The sequence below is a fragment of the Pygocentrus nattereri genome, chromosome 12 (assembly GCF_015220715.1).
Source record: "Pygocentrus nattereri isolate fPygNat1 chromosome 12, fPygNat1.pri, whole genome shotgun sequence".
Lineage (NCBI taxonomy): Eukaryota > Metazoa > Chordata > Actinopteri > Characiformes > Serrasalmidae > Pygocentrus > Pygocentrus nattereri.
The window spans coordinates 17,124,966-17,147,573 of NC_051222.1; the positions used below are offsets into that span (position 1 = coordinate 17,124,966).

At 39.6% G+C, this 22,608-nt stretch overlaps 3 protein-coding genes across 4 annotated transcripts in view; all 3 read right to left on the minus strand.

Annotated features, from left to right (window-relative positions):
• pspc1 (paraspeckle component 1) overlaps positions 1–5,102 on the minus strand; it is a 39,396-nt gene extending 34,294 nt beyond the window's left edge. Inside the window, exons 1-5 of one of the 2 annotated variants that reach the window (XM_017710073.2) lie at positions 4,626–5,102; positions 824–1,125; positions 583–678; positions 284–480; positions 73–157 (exon numbers count right to left, since the gene is read on the minus strand). In XM_017710073.2, coding sequence (XP_017565562.1) covers positions 73–157; positions 284–480; positions 583–678; positions 824–1,125; positions 4,626–4,985 — 1,040 coding nt within the window. In that variant the 5' untranslated portion in view covers positions 4,986–5,102. The remainder of the gene's footprint in view (positions 1–72; positions 158–283; positions 481–582; positions 679–823; positions 1,126–4,625) is intronic. The other variant, XM_017710072.2, reaches the window with a different exon arrangement.
• A 5,958-nt stretch (positions 5,103–11,060) lies between these two features.
• LOC108434731 (gap junction alpha-3 protein-like) lies at positions 11,061–12,416 on the minus strand. The gene has a single exon (XM_017710074.1). It carries the CDS (start codon positions 12,414–12,416, stop codon positions 11,061–11,063), a length of 1,356 nt encoding a protein of 451 aa, XP_017565563.1.
• A 4,580-nt stretch (positions 12,417–16,996) lies between these two features.
• LOC108434719 (gap junction beta-2 protein-like) lies at positions 16,997–20,531 on the minus strand. The gene is made up of 2 exons (XM_017710061.2): positions 20,477–20,531; positions 16,997–17,827 (listed from the first exon to the last, which is right to left on the minus strand). Exon 2 carries the CDS (start codon positions 17,798–17,800, stop codon positions 16,997–16,999), a length of 804 nt encoding a protein of 267 aa, XP_017565550.1. The 5' UTR covers positions 17,801–17,827; positions 20,477–20,531.
• Positions 20,532–22,608: the final 2,077 nt, after the last annotated feature.

The window sequence follows — 22,608 nt, forward strand, 5'->3', positions numbered from 1 at the left end:
AGGACATTCCTACATTTAAATTCACCAACTTTAATGAACAATGAACCTGGGAGGAATAACTCTAATGTGTACCTCATCTCTATCTGCTTGCGCTTCTGCAGTTCTCGGTTCCTCAGCTCCTCCAGGCGGCGCAACTCCTCTTGACGTCTCATGAGATCTGACGTTCAAAGTCATCAAAATGGGTTAGCACACTGCTGCACTGTCATGCTATTAAGTCTTTAAATTAACAATAAGTGAGAGTGAAAGATGCTTTACAATTAAACTCGGTGTGCTATCTTTGTACCTTGTCTCATCATCATGAGTTGGTGCTCATGTTTTGCGGTCTCCATCTCAGCCTCCAGTTTCTCTTTGGCCTCTTGGATGTTCCGGTTGACCTGCTCCCTCTGCTGTTTCTCCATTTCATCAAGAGCCTTCCAACGAGAGGAGTACTCAAATTCAAAGGTGCCTGGCTGAGCAAAGCGTGGGGGCTGTTCCCTTTCCCTAGAAGTATAGAGCAAAGAGCACATGATCTTAACCTCAATTTACAGGTAACAATAAAAGTAACACAAACATTGTGCACGTTTCAGAGTTCCAGCAACATACTTGTAATATTGAGCTGATTTTTGCAGCAATTTTTCTGGAAGGCCATCTTCATCATCAAACTGCTCTGTTGGTTCAACAACAGCTGGACGAGGGGACCTACACCAAAACACATTTTTTATAAACCACAGATCATAAAATAAAGGCTTCTTTAGTCACACCTGTCAGACAATCTAAGTTTTAAATATTATCCTAGTCAGAATGGTTCAATGTTAACTACTAGCTGAAAAATCTGTGTACTTACGTTGTGAGTAGAAGGGCTCCTTCTGCACAACGGTCAAGCGCCTTTCTTGCAGCAGGTTTATTGGAAAACTCCACAATTCCCTTGCCTGATGGTCTACCACGGTCATCTACAACCACAACTGCCCGTTCAACTGGCCCAAACTGTGCAAAAGCTTGCTCTAGAAGCTCATTGGTAACAACTGGTGAGAGGTTTCGGACTGTGAGGGCTGCTCCATGTGTGGCAAAACGAACACGAATTGGCCTGTTTCTCAGCACTGTGCCATCCAACTCAGCCTTGGCAATCTCTGCCAACGTTCTGGTTTCCTTTAAGAAAATAAAAGGGAAAGAAAAAATGTTTAAGCAATAACAGTACAAACAAGCTGTAATTAAAAATTCCAAACATGAAGTTGCGTAAAAAGGTGAAAATGGATATTCAAGACTAGGCTTAGCATTTTTAATAAATTTGTGGCCCAGGACAAAACAAATAATCAATTTGTCTAACATTAAAAAGTCTCACAACACATGTAAAACTTACATTGCGTTTTAATCACATCATACACTGGATAAAATCTTATGGAGAAAGTCATATTTGCTGGATTGGAGGAATGGGGAGGTACAAGGTCTTTAAAGTTACTTAAGAGTTTTACTAGTAGTTTCATATGTCAGTCAAATCACCCTGTGCTATAATCCTAGGCTGATCTTGGCCAAGCTGAGTGACGAAACCCCAACTGGTGATAGGAAAACAGCCTAGGGACATTGCAATGCCACTGATTCAAGTGAAACACACTAACACTTTTTTTTAACATGGCACTGGGCAAAAGTCAACTATCTTGAAAGTAAACAAGTTTTCTTACAATGTTTTTAAATTATTTAGGGTAGTAAATAAATTTCAAGATCTTTTCAGGGGCAGAAAGAGCAATCTGGCACAACAGCATGATTAAATTTAGTTAGTCTACAATTTACTGAGTAACAATGATGAATAAATTTATGGGGCACTGACAATATTTTACTGGAAAAGTGAAAATCCTTAGTAAGCACTCAAAAGTTCCTCTCAATCAATATTGCCAAATTTATTATTCCATACACTAATACATGGAGAAACAGATACTTGACCTCTATAAAGAATAAATCTTATTTTCTTATTTGTGATTATTTTGTTCAGTGGTTGATGAATAGACCAGAACAATCTAAAGAAGGCAGAAAACAAGAAGTGACCTTTGGGCCTGACTGACGTTCTATTCTGGCACCATCAAGCACTGCGGCAAAAGCCGTGGAATACTTGTTTTTGACGTAACTTTTTTTTTTTTTTAAATAATGCTTGCATAAGGAACGAATCTCATTATTGATGAAAGTAAAGTTGGATAACAACAATGAATTTATTTTCAAAACACTCTGGTCTTTGTTTACACCTGATACCGTTATAATTCTACATGAAATATTCACTTGATGAAAACTGTGATTGTATGAAACAAGCCAACGCAGTAATACTTCTTTCTGAAAACTGGCCCGTGCCAATGGGACTGTCATTATGCTGTAGTTACAGCGTAGCAGAAAAACAAGACAAACAAGACCACTAACAGATTTAAAAATATGATTCAGTATAACATCATATTACAGGTTGTGTAAAAACGTTCTCTTTATAATAAATAAGTCGAGAGAAGAAATGTTAAACAACTTAAATCTACTTCATTTTCACTTAAGAAACTTGTATCAGCAGCCGTCATATGAGAGGACACTGATCAACGAAGACAGCAAAACAATATAAAACCATAAATCCTGTCAGAATTATTAGGCTGAGAAATAAAATGCATCACTACACCTTCATAAAAAACCTACCGTAAATAACTACAATCTTTAGTTTTTGAGCACGTACAGTGAACGTGTGCATCATTTACATTTACTCGTAAGCAATCTTATTTAAAAAAACATTGACTCTTACGAGGAGTTTGGTTTTTCCTCAGGTTAACCACTTAACCAAGCCAGCCCCATGTCTCTGATACTGCTGAAATAATCTCAGACTGGTGAGTTTAGCTGCTTTAACAGCACATCAAGAACACGACGAGCCATCTACATCCTTAAAAACGTTTTTTCTTTTTCCAGGAGGTTCATCAGTAAAGACAATAGTTCTATTTAGAACCATTTCATGCTTACATGGCTATATAGCTTTATGGAGACTGTATCGTACAGGGCTCTACATAAAATATATATTTTAAAAAGGGCAGAGCAGCAAAAAGCGCCAAGCTTGTAACAACAGAAAAGGCCTTTTGGAAAACAGTTCTACAGAGCACCAAAAAAGGTTCTATTGTTACCATGTCAAGCTTGAAGCAATAAAGAAGAACATTCTTATCTGCTGTATAGAACCAATTTCAAGAAGGTTCTATGTAGAACCATAAACAACTAATTTTCCATTAACCTAAAGAAGCATTTCACCATGAATAACCACACAGATCTGGAGCTCATGGCTCTAATTTGAACCATTTCCTGTACTAAAGAACCCTTGAAGAACCATCTTTGTCAAGTGTAGGTAGGATTACCTTCAGCAGTGAAACCAAAACTACCTAAGCTAAGCTAAGCTAAGCTAGCGTCTCGCTCCAAAACAAGAGGGGAACGGTCGGTATTAGCTAGCTTAACGAACTAACCTACCTAGCTTAGCTGCCTAACTACGGCTTTTTCATCTAATGAGATAAAAACAACGTCTAGAAAGTAAGCAAACCTTAGTTAACATGTGAGCTCCAGATACTTGAGTCCATTAAAACCACAATGAGAGAAAAGCTGATTTGTTAGCTAGCCGGCAAGCCAACTAGCTAGCTGTTATGTTATGACAAAGCCTTTAGCCTGGTTTAGCTATCAAAACAAGCCGTTAGCCAAGTTAGTCTAAGGCTTAATCTCAAAGGGCTCCCTACATAAGGCTTCATCTCAAAGGGCTCCCTACATAAGGCTTCATCTCAAAGGGCTCCCTACATAAGGCTTCATCTCAAAGGGCTCCCTACATAAGGCTTCATCTCAAAGGGCTCCCTACATAAGGCTTCATCTCAAAGGGCTCCCTACATAAGGCTTCATCTCAAAGGGCTCCCTACATAAGGCTTCATCTCAAAGGGCTCCCTACATAAGGCTTCATCTCAAAGGGCTCCCTACATAAGGCTTCATCTCAAAGGGCTCCCTACATAAGGCTTCATCTCAAAGGGCTCCCTACATAAGGCTTCATCTCAAAGGGCTCCCCACATAAGGCTTCATCTCAAAGGGCTCCCCACATAAGGCTTCATCTCAAAGGGCTCCCTACATAAGGCTTCATCTCAAAGGGCTCCCTACATAAGGCTTCATCTCAAAGGGCTCCCCACATAAGGCTTCATCTCAAAGGGCTCCCCACATAAGGCTTCATCTCAAAGGGCTCCCTACTCCCTTCGTAGTTCTCTCTCTCTCTCTCTCAGCTAGCTAGCTATCTTACGGGAAAACGTCTCCGCCGGGGAGCCACACACAAAGCAGCGCGTTATTTATAAACGACCGTAGGCTGTACGAGTCCCTGTCTCGCGTTTAGTGCACTGAACGTTTCTAAACGTTAACATCTGGCCGTACAGGCATTAGTCTCATGACCAAAGAAGTGCACTAGGTTAGGTTACATAGCTAGAAGGCGGGGAGCCATTAGAGACGGAGCCGGAGGAACGTGTTCGCACTGAAACCAAGCTAGCTATTCATTTTCATTCGTGGCTTCATTTGTACACGCAACGTTAAATAGCGCATAACGCGACATATTAACGAGAAAAAAAGAACAAAAACAAATGAACGCAAAAGCGGTAACGAGCCATCGGGACGCTAACAGCGCTTACCAGTCGAATAAACCCGAATCCTCTGTCCCGGTTGATGAACACCTCGTTAGCCTCGCCATATTTGGCGAAGAGCTTTCTGAAGTCCTCCTCCGTGATATCCGTCGGGAGGTTACCGACGAACAGCCGGCACCTCTGCGTGAACGTTTTCTCCCCCGGTCTCCTGAAGCTTTTCAGGTCCAGGGTCATTTCTCGTGACTCGCTGCTGACTTCGGCTTCTGGCGGAGGAGGACTCGAGACTTTAGGTGATGGCGCCGCCGCCGCCTCCATCTTCCCCGCGGACGGAGAGTCCGGGTTACGCTTCGGGTTCGGGGACGGTGCGCTGTTCTGAATGTTCACCTGCTTGAGGTTTCGGTTCGCCATAGCAGGAGCAGCAGTGTAAGGTACAGTAAACAGTTACTGCGCGTCCAGTTAAGGTTATAATCTAATCACGGCCCTGTCTGTAGGCAGCCAGCGTTACTGAACTGAGTCTGCGCAGCCTTTCAAACCAGGGCTGGATTTCCGGCGGCAACATCTGCAGAAATCTGGCTCCATCTACCGGCAACATGGAGCATAAACACGGCCAAATGGACCTTCACCAGTCCACCTCCTCGTTTCTACACTCATTGTCCATTTTATCAGCTCTACTTACTCTGTAGGTGCCCTTTGTAGTTATACAGTGACAGACTGTAGTCCATCTGTTTCTCTGATACTTTGTTAGCCCCCTTTTACCCTGTTCTTCAGTGCTCAGGACCCCCATGGAAACCTCAGAGCAGGTACTATTTGGGTGGTGGTTCATTCTCAGCACTGCAGTAACACTGATGTGGTGGTGGTGTGTTAGTGTGTGTTGTGCTGGTACGAGTGGATCAGACACAGCAGTGCTGCTGGAGTTTTGCAGTTGTGGATGCAGAAGATTTTCTGAGCCCATGCAGTGATTTCCACTAAAGAATCATATCTGTTTTTAACGCAGTGCCGCCCGAAGGCCCAGAGATCATGGCCTGCAAATACTGGTTTTGGCCCTGTCTCTTACAAACAGAGATTTCTCCATCCATCCATCCATCCATCCATCCATTTTCTAAAGCGCTTCTCCGTCAGGGTCGCGGGAGACTTTTAATCTTTTAAATCTTTTAATGATATTATGTACTGTAGACGATGAAAAGCAAAAGTTCTTAGCTAGTTTATGTTGAGAAACATTACTATTGAATTATTGCACCGTTTCATGGTGCAGTCTTTCACAGAGTGGTGAACCCCTCATTGTCTTTACCTTCTGAAAGACTCGGCCTCTCTGAGATGCTTTTTATACCCAGTCATGTTTCTGACCTGTTGCCAATTAACCACCTGGTGCTTTTTGTTAGCATTACACAACTTTACCAGTGTTTTGTTTCCACTGTCCCAACTTTTTTGGAACGTGTTGTTGGCATCAAATTCAAAATGGATGTATTTTTTAAAAAACAACAAAACTATGAAATATGTTTAAATGGGGTTTCAATTATTTGTGCATCATTGCATTTTGTTTTGATTTACATTTTGCAGTGTCCCATTTTTTTTGGAAATTGGGTTTTGTGTATATATATATAAATACACCACTGTTGTTGGAACAAAATCTCATATCTCCAAAATGGTAACTTTACAGGAGAAGGAAAAAATGTACTTTACTTTTAATGTAAGTCAGTGGAACCAGAATTTTGTCCAAGTCATTTTGGACTGTTTCTTTTGGTCCATTCATCATGAAATTCACACACAATACAAAGGGCAACAGACATTTTTTCAAATTATGTCAAAAAATAAAAAATGGAGATGCCAGGTTTTGTTCCCCCAGCAGCCAATGAAAAGACTTTATGATGCAACAAACTGTTAAACCCACTTTTGCTGATTTGTGTGAGAGTAACAATACCTAGAGTCAGTCCTAGGTCACTGTGGTATGGATTTGCAGACCACACACACCATGTGGTATGGACCGCAAACCACACTGTACTCCATGGCCACGTGATATGGAGTACAGAGAAAGAGACACAAAAGGCTAAGACTGTTGGCATTCATGGATGGAAACACAATAGAAGGTTGGTGTGTGGTCACATTTTTGCTCATTGTAGTAAAATAAAGCAGTGGTGGGACATTGACCTTTGCACAGCAAAAGCAGGTGGGTCCTATGAAATACCTCAGGGATGATTTTGGAACATATGAGAGTAGCTTTATGTGGACACATACACACACACACACACACACACACACACACACACACACACACACACACACACACAAAGTAACTTTTAGTAGCCCAGCAAGTTCTACATCATATTGTTTCCATCATCTTTGTTTTTTGTTAAACAAAGTTTTGAGTATTTATGTTTTATCTTATTTTCTGTTTCACTGATTGAATGTCTTATTTGACCTAATCACTTACTCACTGGTCATTTACATACAAAGTCAGATGTACAGCATGCCCTATAAGCTAGCAAATGACCCAACCCTTTTCACTCTCACTCGTTTTTTTTTCTTTTTGTTTCATTTCAATCCCCTGCCCATTCAGGCTGTATAAAGAAAATGCTGTGTTCAGCAGGGGCGTGTGGCATAGTTGTGCCAGAGAGGCGAGGGGCTAACTATAGGTGATGATTAGGAACTCAACCAGTCTGTGAATATCAGCTTTTTATGAATTATCATGTTATACTTATTAATATTACCATTTGATTGTGGCATTAGAGGGTACACAGAACGACAGTAGTGGTGGAGGAAGAGAGAATCTCATACATTCTTACAGAAAAGAGAAAAGGCCATTTTGAATAGCCAGTGATTCTAGAGCAGATGTGACAGCTATATGCTACCGACAAACAAAAAGAAGAGCAAGAGTGAGCACTGATATCATGCCCTCCATGTTGGTCACCGTGTTGCCTCACTTCACTGCATTCTGACATAATCTGTTGGAATTTGTAGTTACAGTGCAATGAATGCAGTACGATTGTGATGGAAAGAAACTGGTGTGCTGTCTTTCAGTGCTCCAAATGTGCATCATACACAAATGAGTAGCACTCAGTTACTCCAAACATGCACTATATACACATGTTTGGCAGTGTAATTCAGACGTGTGTGATCACATTTGAATTAAACTGCTAAAGTATGATCAGAACTGTGTAATTGATTACAGAGAATATAGCTGCTGTTATGTATTATTTGACCAAGAACACAACATGGTATAAGGTACAAAATTTTTATTTGTCCACTGTTTTGTAAACATTTGAGGTAAATTAACATTTACATCAACTTGCTCTTACAAAATTTTACACAAGGCACTTTTGACAGCAATGCAGTGGGCTACTATTGTTGTTTTTTTGCATTTCTTCACTGGCCAGAAAAATAATATAGCTTTATGCACAAGATATCAGACACTAAATGTCTAAGTATCTGAAGTAACATGTGACTGAGAAGATGTTCATTCTCATAGATAAAAGCAATTAAAGTCTAATTAGCATTTCAATAGAGAGCGAGAGCAAGTAAGCACTCTGACAAATCTGAAAATCACTGAAATTGTCTTTCTCACAGTAGGTGGGTGCCGTCAATTAAAAGAAAAAAAAAAGCTTGCGTAATACTTATCAAGTACCAGTAACACGTATGAGGACAATTACAAGATGAATCCCTCTAAAGATAGATTTTCGCCCTGACACTCCTGTCATTACAATCAATGTAACTACAGTATAACTTTTTGATGGAGCCCTCTGAAGCCAATATTGACTTTAAGATCTGCTTATTGGCCAAAATGTGCAAATTTAAATAGCTTTTTTGCAAATATTTAAAGGTTATTAAAGAGACAGAGAGATAATTGAATTCAGTTTCTGATAAGAATGTGTATATTTCAGCTAGCTACTCAGCATTTAAGGTATTTTCATTAACCCCTTACAAACTTAACAAAACTGTTTTATGGCTGAGATGAACTGATAAGATGAGTGGTGTCACTGATGAAAACCTGATGCGTTAAACCCCCAAAATATTTAGGGTTTTCTGTGAGGCATCTACATGATCTTAATATGAAATATGCATTCAGTAGTAATGAACAGTCAGATCTATAGGCAGAAACTATCTAGATGTTGTACAGATTGGTGAATATGTGGGTAACACTTTATTTGGATGGTCCACTGTAAATACTTTGCAAATGTCCAACCTTAATCCCAACCTTAACCTCAATGCAAAACTTACAACTACTCTTAAACACACACACCTCTAAACCGCTTATCCATCTGGGTTGCAGGGGGAGCTGGAGCCCGTCCCAGCAGTCATTGGGTGGAAGGCAGGATACACCCTGGACAGGTCACCAGTTCATCACAGGGCGGACATACAGATATACATTCATATGTTCGCCCACACTCACAACTAGGGGCAATTTAGCATGTTCAATTAGCCTGACTGCATGTCTTTGGAATGTGGGAGGAAACCGGAGAACCCGAAGGAAACCCACACAGACACGGGGAGAACATGTCAACATCACACAGAAAGGACCCTGGTCGCCAGGCCCAGGATCGGAACCCAGGCCCTTCTTGCTGTGAGACGACAGCGCTAAGTAATCCTAAACCTAAACCCCAATCATAATGTTGTTGATAGTCAACTGAACATCACCCAAAAGTTTCTTAATGATTTAAGTATCTGTAGAACATCTATGGGGGACCATTCAAATAAAGTGTGACCAATATATGGAAACAAACATCAGATTAATGTTATAATGGTTATGTGCATTATGTGCATTGTTATGCACCCAGTTCCAAATTGAATTGAGTTAAATCAGCTTACATAAACTACATTAAATAAAACATGTTCCATGTCTGTCACCATGTTTAATAAATTAATTAATTTATTTTAAATAAAATTGCACTTTACCACATGGATAGATTTCCTCATCACGGAATCTGTCCGTTATATTCATGGAAAAACAGTATTCTGAAATTCAACAAAGTTAAATTTCATCTAAAAAGTCATTTCTTTGCTTTCAGTGTCAATATTTAGAGTTTAAGCATGGCCCTGGCCACTAATAGTCCAGTAACACAGAGGCCAGCCTGAGCTGTAGCACAGCATCATAATGAAAATCACATCTCAGCAAAACTCACATTCACAGTCCTGGTTTCAGCTCACAATCCCCACACCTAAAGATTGCACATAACATATAAGAGGGAAGAGCATTAATACCTTCCAAGGTTTACCTTTAGACATTTCACAGATTAAGAAGTGAGTAAAACCAGCGCAGCTAAATGCCAACAGCCTGCTGGTGAGTGAGTTGGAGTTTAACAAAGTTCAGAGCTAACAAAATAATAAGCTTAAAACCACCTCCTGTAAGTAATAACAAAACAACTGGAAACAAGTGAAGGGAGGTCAGTGAGAAAGATATTTTAGTAGATTGAGCCATTTTTGTTTAAAAACTGGCAGGAATTTATCATCACAAGGAAATTCACATTTCTTTCTTTTCACAATGTTCATTGATTTGCTGATACTACAATGGCAAACATTATAACTACCTCAAATCTGGAAACCTTTTCTAGCAACTAGCCACTCTAATAGTTCTATTGCTTTATCCCTGCGACATCTCCACACGCTAGCCTCTATTTACAGGATAAATCATGAGCATTATTTCTGCTTACGAGGAAGATCTCTATGCTGCTACCACACTGCAAACAGTTGTATTCAAAGCTGTTTGTATTATTTTATTTATATATATTTATATATATATATGTACACATATTTTGCTTTATGATATTTATATCTATTTACCCCTGATGAAACTGCAATATTAGCAAATACTGTGTATTCTTAAGGACAGTTACAACACGACTCTGGCATATCAGGCACACATTACCCAATAAACAAGCCTCAGTTTGGGATCAGTTACACGACAGAGCCACAGCATCCTAACTTGCATATGCTATATGCTCAGTTGAACTTCAAGGAGTCTGGTAATGACAACTCACAGTGAATAAGTCCCACTCTTCATTGGTCTTTGCTGGTTGGGTAACCATAGCATTTACAGAGGGTCAGATATAGGCCATAACATGTGGACAAACGTTGTAAAAGCATAGTGACACTGACACACCAAGGCACAGAATGGTCAAGCTCAAAAGTGTCTTACAAGAAAAGAAAAGGAAAAAAAAAGGACTCAAAGTGCATACCTGCCAAACCTTTCCTCATAAAAGACGCAAAACAAAAACCTGAAATAGAAATAAAATCTTTTCTCCCATTTTCATTTCAACCAGGGCCAGCTTTTGCGCCTCCTTTATCCTACTCATAATGTGAGTGTTTACCACATTTCAAGTGTTTTTCATACCTGCTCAAGCTATGCTACAACTCACCAATTGCATTGCTTAGGTCATTTGCTGGTGAAAGATTCATAAGACAGGACTTGACAACTGCAGCACCCTTCCTTAATGTCCTGAATTTTGTCTTGTATAACGAGATGTGGTGGTGTGAGACGAATGAAGGAGTTAACTAGACTGCCAAGTCATCAGGTCTGGCCCTGATGCTGCTGGTTTTGCTGGCTCTGCTAAGACGACAGATATCTGTCATCATGATTGGTGGCTGATGCATCTCCACCGTGGTGATCGTCACACCAGGGCCTGTGTCTGGTTCACTCCTCCCATCGCTGAGAAAATCAGCTGTGCAGATGGAGGAAGGATGAACTGATTCCTTGTCCTCCATCTGATCGCTTAAAGAGGAAGAGGAGGATGAGGAAGAGAGGCTTGGAGTTATGGGCTTCATTTCACTTTTCTGTAGCTCAGCCACCTTGTTCGCGAAGTTCTGCTCCATGGTCAGTTGATGGTTGTTGCTGTTGTTGCTGCTATATAGGGAGGGTGGAGGAACCTCATTATGTGGGTCAGCCTTGTACTCTGCTTCAGGGGTTACTAGGGCTAAGGTTGTTGGGGGGTGGATTGCATTGCTTCCCAACACAGCCATATCTGTGTAGTTGGGAGGTTGGTTGAGGACAGGAGGAGATGAGCTGACCAGTGGGAGCATTGTGACATCGTCGACTCCCCCAGTGTCATCAGCATTGCCGGGTAGCGATTCACGCTCTGGCACAAACTCGTTGGTTATGCCCTGTTTGACTTTCTTCCATCCTAGGTGATAGATTTCTAAAAGATTCAGCACAAGAGACACACAAGCCACCACAAGCATAAATATGATAAAGATGGTCTTTTCAGTGGGCCTGGAGATAAAGCAGTCCACTGTGTTTGGGCAGGGCCATCTTGCACATTTGTATAGGGGTCTAAGTTGGAACCCATAAAGGAAGTACTGGCCCAAGATGAAGCCCACTTCAAACAAAGTCTTGAAGATAATGTTGAAAATATAGGTGCGCAGGAGGGCGCCTCTGATCCGGATTTTGCCATGCTCATCTCGTATTGGAGGCTTTTCTTTTTTCCCACTACCACCTCCACCTCCTTCGCCTGCTCCTCCTGCACCTCCATTTCTGAAAAGGTCTTTGTCCTCCTGGAACCTACTGGCCTTGCGCAGTTCCTCCTCTTTCTCCTTGCGTTTTTCCTCCATCCGTACAATGTGAAGCACATGGCCCAGATAAATGAGAGTAGGTGTGGACACGAAGATGATTTGCAGCACCCAGAAGCGGATGTGTGAGATTGGGAAGGCCTCATCATAGCAGACATTCTCACAACCAGGCTGCTGCGTGTTGCACGTGAAGTCAGACTGCTCGTCTCCCCACACTTCCTCTGCTGCAGCACCAAGCACCAGGATCCTGAAGATGAAGAGGACCGTCAGCCAGACCTTCCCAATGACCGTTGAGTGTTCCTGTGCATTTTCCAACAGCCGCCCCAGAAAGCTCCAGTCACCCATTCTTTACGTTTTCTAACCTAAAGGAAAATACAGTCTAAGGTGAATCAGAAGTAAAATAATGGAAGTGAGATGAGAAAAAAAGAAAGGAAACAGAGGGCCTTGTTAGGAACTGTAAAACATCAGGGATGACAACATCAATTATTATGTCTGCAGCAGAACATTTGTATAAATATTCGTTAAAGGTCATCTAATCTTAATCTTAAATGAGCCCTAATCTTAAAAAAAAGAAAGCAACTTTAATAGGTATATGGGCCAGCACCTTATGCTCTGTTTGCACAAGCATCTTATAGAATCTGTCATTCCATTCTAAACACTTTACAGATGGCGTCCACTTCCAGCTTGACCTTGCCATGTCCTGTTCATTTCAATGGCCTACCGTTTTCTTGCTGCACCACAACCCATCAGGCATTACTCGCTGCACACAAAAAAGTTCAGCAGATTTCAACATGATGCAAACGAATGCAGCTGCTGCATTGCATTTAGCCATTAGGGCAAGGATAGAGTGTCTTCATCGCCAATCTCTAGATTTATACATAACTGTTGACAGTGAAGATTTGGAGGACAGACTTTTGTTTGGTTGTAGTTTATGTGGTTTAAGAGGGAAGGCAGTTACTAGCTAGCTTGCTAGTGAGATTGGGTGAGCAAACTTTCCAGCTTGTTTGGACGACTGGTGCATTCTGAAAATTATAAAAGCATAAAACGTCTGTATTGTAGTCTAGTTTTAAGCTTCTTTAGAAATCCGCATATTAGAATGTTTACTGCCACAGATGTTCGATACAGTTCCGACTCCCCAACACCCACCAGCAGTGAGCAGAGCGATCTGGTGCAGTGGAACGCAGTGAAAAAAGTGCAAGTGAACTTACAGTGTTAGCCTTGTTCACAAACTGCTCATACACTCTTTCTGTCCAAAACAAACATGGTTTCCTCTGTATCGCTCTCCTCAATTTCTCCCCTCACTTCATTAAGCAGATGGCATGAGCAGAAAAACAGTCACATAGTCTAGAGAGTATGATTTGTCAGTAAATCCGGAGATAAATACATGAGAAAGTTCCTAGAATATGAAGGACTAGGCATCGTTTCATATTTCACATAACCCAAAGTTCAATTTGCCAAGTATAGTTCTGACCATAGTGTGCAAGATATTGCGTGCTGATGAGATGAGGCCGAAACAGCTCACGGTTCCAGGAATCACACTATCCATCCATGTCATCATCACTGATATCAATGATCTGGGGATCGGCACACTGTGATGGCATGCCAGACTACCGATCCTGTTAGATCTTCATCCTGAACATTTACATGTAGGTGTTTATAGAGCTGTCAAGAGGCCCTGAAATATGATACTTTGCTGGAATTCACAAAGACTCTAATTCTCTAACTACACTGCTGAACATAACTACTGATCTGAACATATTTAACCTGATCCTATCAAAATTAAAACGCACTTGAATTGTTCTCAGTCAACTTACTACCACAAAGTTGGGGGAGAAATTTTCTGTGTAGACTTTTTGTATAAATTAAAAAAACTAAACTTTATCCAGCCACCTATTTGTTTCAACCACACAGAAAGGGGCTAAAAAATGCAACTGCTTACAGCTTCATTTTCACTCATTTTCACACAGCATACATATCTCATTGATGCAGCAGCCCTGACTCACTGGCTGTTAGTGCACATTACTCACAGCATTGCACACCAAATAAAAGTGCAGAAAAGAACCAGCTCACTAATATGTTGTTGCGAGTAATGAATCCATGGACTAGAGCTTGAAATAAATACAGCTGTTGGTGGAAAACAGTAATGTCATACTGTAGTCTGCAATACAAACTGTACATTCTGTGTATCCAGAGTGCAGAACTATATATTCTGTGTATTGAAAGTGCAGTTGAATTAAATGCTTTTCTCTAGCTATATTCATTCATATCTTCAATAGATTTTAATGTATGGTTTAGACATCTGAATGCATGACATCATCTGAATGAATTTTACAACTGAAGGGTGGAGGAAAAATGATACTAAAATCTGAAATTCATTCACTCTGTATTGGTTTGCAGTAGGTCCACCCTCTTTTAGTGCTGGTCTCATCAGAAAAGTAAGCGCTGATGAAGGGAAATATTTCAGCATAGGAATGAGTGTCACCAGGATAAAAGAAAGCATGCAGTGAAATTATACCGACTGAGTTTAATTTTCTTCAGTATTTTACATAGTTCACCTCTAAAATTGAGCCTTCACTATAGCTATACACCTGTTCAGTATGTCCTTTAATGTACAGTGTGTGAGTAATTTTTTATTTTTTTTAATCTCAGATTTAATAATCAGAGTAAATTTATTTGACAGTGTCTTCTAAGTGTATTGGAAGGCAGTTGAAAGTGATTTAGAACTGGCGTATAGTGTACACTATTCTCAATTCTGGATCAAATCAATTAATATTACACTGAATAAACAAACAATTACGTGTTTACTCTTTTGAAGTTTTGACGGGATGACAAACTGTCTGTCAGTCTGACAATAGAGAAGGTGCCAGATTTTCTTTGTGCCTGCTGGCACAATCTGTTGATGCATCACTGCCATTGTTACAGGCTCATTGTCTGATTTGTTAGCCATACTGAATGGCTTATCAATACGCTAGGCAAATAACTCAACTAAATTCTTCCATAGCCCAGAATTTACACTCAAAACAGGAAAAATAAGTTTTGAAAAATGAAGTAAAACACTTGAAACTAACTTGAAGTTATTTTCTCTAAGATTTTTTGGCCTGCATCCTGTCTTTAATCAAAGGTGATTTATGCCATCAAAATCAGTCTCCAGCAGCACTGGTGCCATATACTGAGGACAAATCATACAGACCCCAAAAAGGGTTATAAGAGCCCTCCCCTCTCCTCCCACTCCCCAAATCCCAGGAGCTTTGTTAGCTTACCAATGTCCTTTGAAATCTGCCAACCAAACTTCCCCCCAGCACAGTCTTCTCCGTGTGGTGGAGTCAAGGCCAGCTAGTTTATTGGGGAGTTTTGAACTTGGAGATGGGCTTCAGCGAAGCGCAGCTGCCTCCCGTTCCAAGCCATCCCGACTGTCACATTTGGTGACTATGCATGAGTGCATTCATAGAGCTGCTACTCTGCACGAGTACACGCCACGCCCCTGTCTACTGCCCAAATTCATCACCAATGTTCTAAATAGCTTGGCAACTTCATGAGATCTATCACACACAGAGAAAAGAAAAAGATGAAATGACATATAATTTCATTTCTCTCACATAAAATGTTTCCACCGCTACATCACGACTTCATGACTTGTCATGACAGCTCAATAATCAGAATAGACTTTTTTCTCTTAGAACAACTATTAACTGTTATTTACTACCGGCCTCTTTTTCTGATAAATGGCGTGTATATCAGTGTAAAAAGTAAAGAAAGTTTTTTTGAAATGTGGTTTTATTTTTTTTTCTTTCAATTTAATATCACCACCAGCAACTAAAGATACATAAGTAGAAATGTAGGCATGGAGTGAAACACCTCTACAATGAACTGATTTGGTTATTCATGATCAGTTATTTCTGACACTCTAAATAAACTGCCCTAAGTTACTTTACACACAGTATGCTCTGTACAGCTTCTCTATGTGTAAGAATGAAAACAATTTTCTTCAATTTGTATACGCTTAAAAAGATGGTTCTTCAATGGTTCTATATAGAACAATGAACACTCAACAAACCATTTGCATGCTTAAATTGTTCTTTGTTGGTTCTTCAGACTGATGGATAACATGTGGTATATGGTTCTATTCAAGACCTCTTTAAAAAATGTCTATGTAGCCCCAAAATGGTTCTGCTATTGTTGTGATGTCAAGCTTGTAACAAGAGGTGCTTTTTTTTTTAAGACTTTCTATATAGAACCATGTGCAACACATTCTCCATTAATCTGAAGAACAATTTCACCATACAAAGAACCACTTAAGCTTGAAATGATTCTATATGTGACTCATGATTCTAAGTAGAATCATTGCCTTTACTAAAGAATCCTTGAAGAACCATCATTTAAGTGTAGTCTACAGTAACATAATAGACAACAATAAAAGCACAAAGCCAATTGCTAAAAATAAACATTAAATTGTGGCAGCTGAAATGCTAATTAAGGATCACACTGTAGTAACTTACAAATTATTACATCATTGAAAAGAAATTAAAACTTAGTGGCTAATTTTAAGGCACTATTTAAAGTATTGTGTAGACTGCAACATACAAAATATCAAATAAAGATTCATACTGTTACTTTCCATCCTCATTTGATTATTTTCTTGTTCTCAGTTGTATTTAGTGACAGTCTTCTCTTTTTTTTAAATCATCTGTCTACACCATCGTCATCATCGTCATCGTCATCCCCATTATCATTACAGTACTATAACCGTAGATGTTGACCACATAAAGCAAGTTGTTATAGTCTAATACAATGTAACGTTTCAGCTTGTGTGATCTTTGCCACTAGATGTCACTGGAGCTTTGCAAACATCTCAGTAACATTTGGCATGAATACTGAGTAAGTGTGCTTGTGTGGTGACAAAACAGCCTTGTGGTGTGGAAGGAGCCTCACACTGCTTTGCAAGTGGATGACACAGAAGATGATGAAGCCAGCAGTATTTCATTCTTCTTGTTCGGTAGTACACCTTTGTCTTTGCCTGCACAGTTTGCACGGTTCTTCCTGGCATTCATACTCAGGCACTGTGTTGCAGCTTTGGTGACTAGGTAGGTTAACTCTGCCATATTCAGCACCGTGCAGGCCCCAGAGGCTGCTGCCATGAACACAGTGAAGACGGTTTTCTCTGTGGGTCGTGACACAAAGCAGTCCACCTCATTTGGACAGGGTGACACATCACAGCGAACCAGCCTAGGCAGCCAGAAACCATCGTAAATGGTATAAAGGGCATATATGAAGGCCACTTCAAAAAGTAGACGGAACACTAGGCTTATGGCATAGACCCACCACAGTGGGCCAGCAATAGGAAGTCTCCTCCTCCTGATGCTCTCCAGGTCTTCTTCTTGCTTGACCCTCGACTTTTTATCACTGCGCAGCAGGATTTCTCGCTTTTCTTTGTGGTTGCGGTAGGCTACGTACATGGCCACCAGTAGTGCTGGCGTTGAGGCGAAGATCAGCTGTAGACACCAGAGGCGCACATGCGAGATGGGGAAGAAGTGGTCATAGCAGACGTTCTCACAGCCAGGCTGCAAGGTGTTGCACACAAAGTCGGACTGCTCATCACCCCAGACGGTTTCAGCTGCCACTACCAGAATGGTCACTCGAAAGATGAAGAGGACAGACAGCCAGATCTTGCCAAGGCTGGTAGAGTGACGGTTGACTCCAACTAACTGTGTGTACAGTGTACCCCAACTCATTCTGGTGCTTCTGCTGGATCAGGCCTCCTGTGGAAAAACAGAAAAAATACAGTGTAGCTGAAGATGTTCTAAAGATGATGAAGACAACAGTCAATCACCAACACTGGATATTCCATTGAAAGCACGCACATTCTTTGACAGCTCTCAGGCACCACCATTTTCTTGGCCTTTCAGTCACTGTTTGGCACTGTTTGGAACTCACTCAGCATAATCACCAGTGTTTGCTTAAAGGTGTGTTGTTTCATTTGCCTTCAGATATGTTGACTGAATACTAAGCCATTTGTACAGAAATTTTCCTGTAAAAAGTCTATCAAGTCAGTTTTTTACAGGCATAGTTTTAGTTGGCGAAAAGTTAGTTTTTTGCTAAACCATTCAAATCTGATGGCTTGCCTCGCATTGATATTAACATAAATTCATTGCTTTTACCACATTGGCTTTGCAGCAGTGATGGATGCAGAACACAAATAATGTACTTAAGTCAAAGTAGAGATACCCAAGGTAAAATATTACTCCAGGAAAGTAGAAGTCCTCCTTTTATACCTCCACTTGAGTAAAAGTACAAAGTATTTGCCTTTAAATGTACTTAAGTATTGAAAGTAAAAGTACTAAAATATTATTTAAATTAATTCAACTTAGTTACAAGTTTAAGTTTAATAAAAACTTTCTTTAAACTTTCCTTTACTATATTGCATCTATAGGTCTCTGTTCATAAACATCCATCCATCCATCCATTTTCTAAGCCACTTCTCCCTCAGGGTCGTGGTGTTCATAAACATAAACTAGCAAAAACTAATTTACTATAAAATAAAATTGTGTTTGTATAAGTTCAAAATAAAGACACATCGGTCACAACTGCATGTGTGTACATATTTCTATATTATGGTAGGTTAGTTCATCATTTCTGTTGAATAGACACTCAAAATTTTACGCTGCTCCACTGATGTTGTTCTTGCACTGGGTCGGTATGACCAACAGGTCAAAACAAGCTCAAAACAAAGTGCGCGCTGTGTCCTAATTGGTGTTCTTGCTTCACGCTTCTTTTGTTTTGACATGTTACATTTTTATACACACATAAACCAAAAGGAGCGACAGATTTCTCAAAGTGTAGCGGAGTAAAAAGTCAGATACTTGACTTTGAAATGTTGTGGAGTGAAAGTAAAAAGTCGCCCAGAATGGAAAAACTTCAGTAAAGTACAGATACATGAAAAAATCACATAAGTGCAGTAACAAATTACATTTACTTACTTACTGTCCACCACTGCTTTTCAGTAACATTATTAAGTAGATTAGAGTAAGACAAAGTAAAGCAGGGACAACTGACAGCCTTTTTTACTCCTCTCACTTCTAGGCTGACAATGCCAGCATTTGAATTTTTCTCTTTGGTTTACATCAGTTTGTTGAAATAATTTACTAAATTTCATATTTTTTAGATGATACATTTATGTGAAACCCTAACGGATACTTAGCACCTTGCTGTCAGTTTCTATAGGACGAGTCTCAACCACTATAATCCATTAAAATCACATTTTATCAACTGCTCTCAGTCACAGTTAATCAATACAGATTATACATTATTGTATTTATTATGTGTTATCGTATAATATATATATATGTATTGTTCCAGAGAAACTCATTCTTTATTAAAGATTTAGTTATTTACATTGAAACCACCATTATTAACAGATAGTACAGATATTTTGATTTGATAATAACAGAATTGATATTATACAAAAAAAAAATGAACCAACAGTGCTGGCTGACGTACAAACTGAAAATATGCTGACTTAAAAAATGTCTTGAATAGAAATGTGTGGAATAACTGAATGAAGTTCATACAACAGCTTGCTGAGATTGACTGAAATAATTATACCAACATTGATTAATGCAAATCCAATCATGTAATATGTAGTGGTTTGTTGTTATGTTCTGCTTGAATGCTGGTTGCTATAGTTGTGCTGTAGGTTAGTAAAATCTTTATGGACGTGCCCCCTTTTAGCTCCTCTAAGAGCCTTTGACTGAAAGAGATGTGTTGGGTGAAAGCAAAGAGGGGAGAAGAAAGTGGCTGTGTAAATGAAGGGAAGTGAAGAAAGAAGATCACAATGAATCAAAACAGGCACATTTTGAATGGAATGTTATCAGCTTCTCCGCACTATTTAAAAGACTCCTCTTTTTCATGGTAAGTTGGATATAATGACAAAAGACTGTCACTCTTCCATTGTTATTCAGAAGACATTTACATTAAAGCTGACATATTTTTAAAATTCAGATAAGTTAGTCCATTAACATTTCAGAGGTGTCCGCTACGACTGTTCAGCATGAATAACTTGGCCAAGCAGCATCGTACAGTATAATAGCGCTCTGTCTGCAGCACAATAGATGCTTCTTAACGCTTTCCTCCGACAGGCAGCAACGTTTAAAGCCCAGCGAACAGCACCAGAAGCATTTCCTTTTGATAATGGATGAAACTAGCACTTTCATAAACTTTTTTCTCTCAGTAATACATCACATATGCTCTCTTGCAAACTTTTTGCACCATATTTTTTGCTATGATATGTAGCATGGATGGCTAATGAAATGGTATCATTAATAAGAAAGCAGATTATGCCCCCATGCTGGGCTCAAGGCTATAATAGCAAGATATTGGCATGGGGCTGTTGGCAATTAATTGGATCCTACCTCACACCATGAGAAAATGGATTATCTCCATAACAACGAGGTGTCCAGTAATGAAGTCCAGCTGATTAGGATGCACATCTGCACGCCTGCAGAGAGACACCTGAATTTGGGGGCTCACCTCATCAGCACAGAGGCGGAGACTGCATGTCCCTCCAGCCATGGTCATGGACTGTTTGGCGATGTGAGAAGGCTACGGTACATCAGTGATCATTTCCTATTCCATCTAGTCTTTACAGTCTTATATTTGGTGCACAGGATAATTACAATCTTTAAAAAGATGCTTCTTCAAGGCTTCTCTAGGTCTATATAGAACCATGAACACTCAAAGAAGGATTTGCATGCTTAAGTTTTTTTTTGGCATGGTGAACCTGTCTTTCAGACTGACGCAGAATGTGTTGCTTATGGTTCTATATAACACCAAAAAGCATTCTTCTCTTGTTAAGCTTGATATTGTAACAGTAGAAGAAAACCTTTTGGTGCTATATAGAAACATTTTTAAAATGGCTCTATATAGACCCATGTACAACAAGTTGTCCATCAATCTGAACCAATTTACCATACATTTCAGGATACAAGGTTTATGGTTCTATATAGAACCACCGTCTTTACTAAAGAACCCATGGAAAACCGTCTTTTTAAAGAGTGATAGCTTGTGTGTTACAAAGGTGCTGTTTTTAGAAATAGATAGATAAATAAATGGATAAATAAATAGATGTAGCCAACAAGAATTCATGTACATTTACAGCAGACGCTCTGCATTAATCTACTGTATTCCTTAAATAATGTATAAAATACAAACTGCTGTAAAAATGGTGCAGAGAAACAGGTCCAGCTTCTTTTCAACAATGTTAAATGTTCGTCTTTTTAAATTTATTAGCTGTTAGTAAAGCATATAGGCAAACTGACCATTAAATTAGCAGTCTTGAGCAGGTGGTCTTTGAACAGTGTGGTGATGAGGGGAGCTCACCAGCATTTCTCATGGCTTTGTTTTTGTTGCTTTGCGTTTAGACAGTTCTTTTCGTAAAGTTTTTTACCTGCTTTTCCTACCACAAATATACATTTGAATGTATTTTACATGTGTTTTGTTATTCTTGCCATGATGTTGTTTTGTGTTTCAGTTCATCCTGTAATATTATAATTAACAGATGTTTGGTTATTGCCATCTTTGCTGTCTTACTGACTGGTGCAGGTACCTGCTGTTAATGTGACGTTCATTTCATGGTGTGACTTATATACTGTTCTCTGAACCATGCTCAAGCATGTGCTATCAAAAGCTTACTAGATAGAGTTGCCCTGTTTGTATGTAATTGCACATGTTTGTACTACATAATTTGTCACAATAAGTGTCTCAAAACTGTTAGAAATACCGGATTTACAGAAGAACAAAATTGTACAAATACAGTAAATTGTTGAGGAAACTGCTGCCAGTGAATTACTGTAATTTTGCACTGAAATCCGATGAATTATAAATAAGAAGTGTCCCTTGTCTAATTCTGGTGTGAAATCTTGAATTTGTTTTGATTTAGGCTTTTAAATGATCAGATTAAACTTTTACTTAGCCTGTGGTTCCCACAGACTTCTGCTTTTCTAAACCAAAACAAACATACCCATCTCAGTTGCTGCCTCCACTACCTTTCTCCTCTCTATCCTGTTTCCCAAACAAATGCCCATTTGTTGCACAGGTAAAAGACAGTACCTTTTACAGTGCTGTTCTTTCATCGTTCTCAGGCGGCTCCCACCAGATTGGATTTCTCTAACAGACTCAAGGTTGTTGTCAGGAAGAGCAACTGCAAAAGGGAATGGGAAGGAGGGTAAAACTGGGATGGTTGACAGATGTGACACAGCCAAACAAGCAACCATCACTTCACCTAAAAGTGATTTTTAGTGAATAATTAAGTCTCAAAATATGCTGTGACATCATTGTACTCAGACTTTCTGAGTAGCAGTGTTGGCTTTTCTGTAAATTCTCTGATTGTATTTTATTGTTCACATATTGCTTATGAAGAGATACATTTCATTTTCTTTAAAAGAATTCAAACACATATTTCCATTGATATATTACGTTTCCATCTTGGCAAAGGGAGAGTGCACAAAATGTTAAATGCAGGGATATATATATATATATATATATA

What these genes read in the sequence shown, in the direction of transcription:
- LOC108434719 (XM_017710061.2), bottom strand. Translation starts at nt 17,800, where the DNA reads ATGAGTTGGGGTACACTGTACACACAGTTAGTTGGAGTCAACCGTCAC.
- LOC108434731 (XM_017710074.1), bottom strand. Translation starts at nt 12,416, where the DNA reads ATGGGTGACTGGAGCTTTCTGGGGCGGCTGTTGGAAAATGCACAGGAA.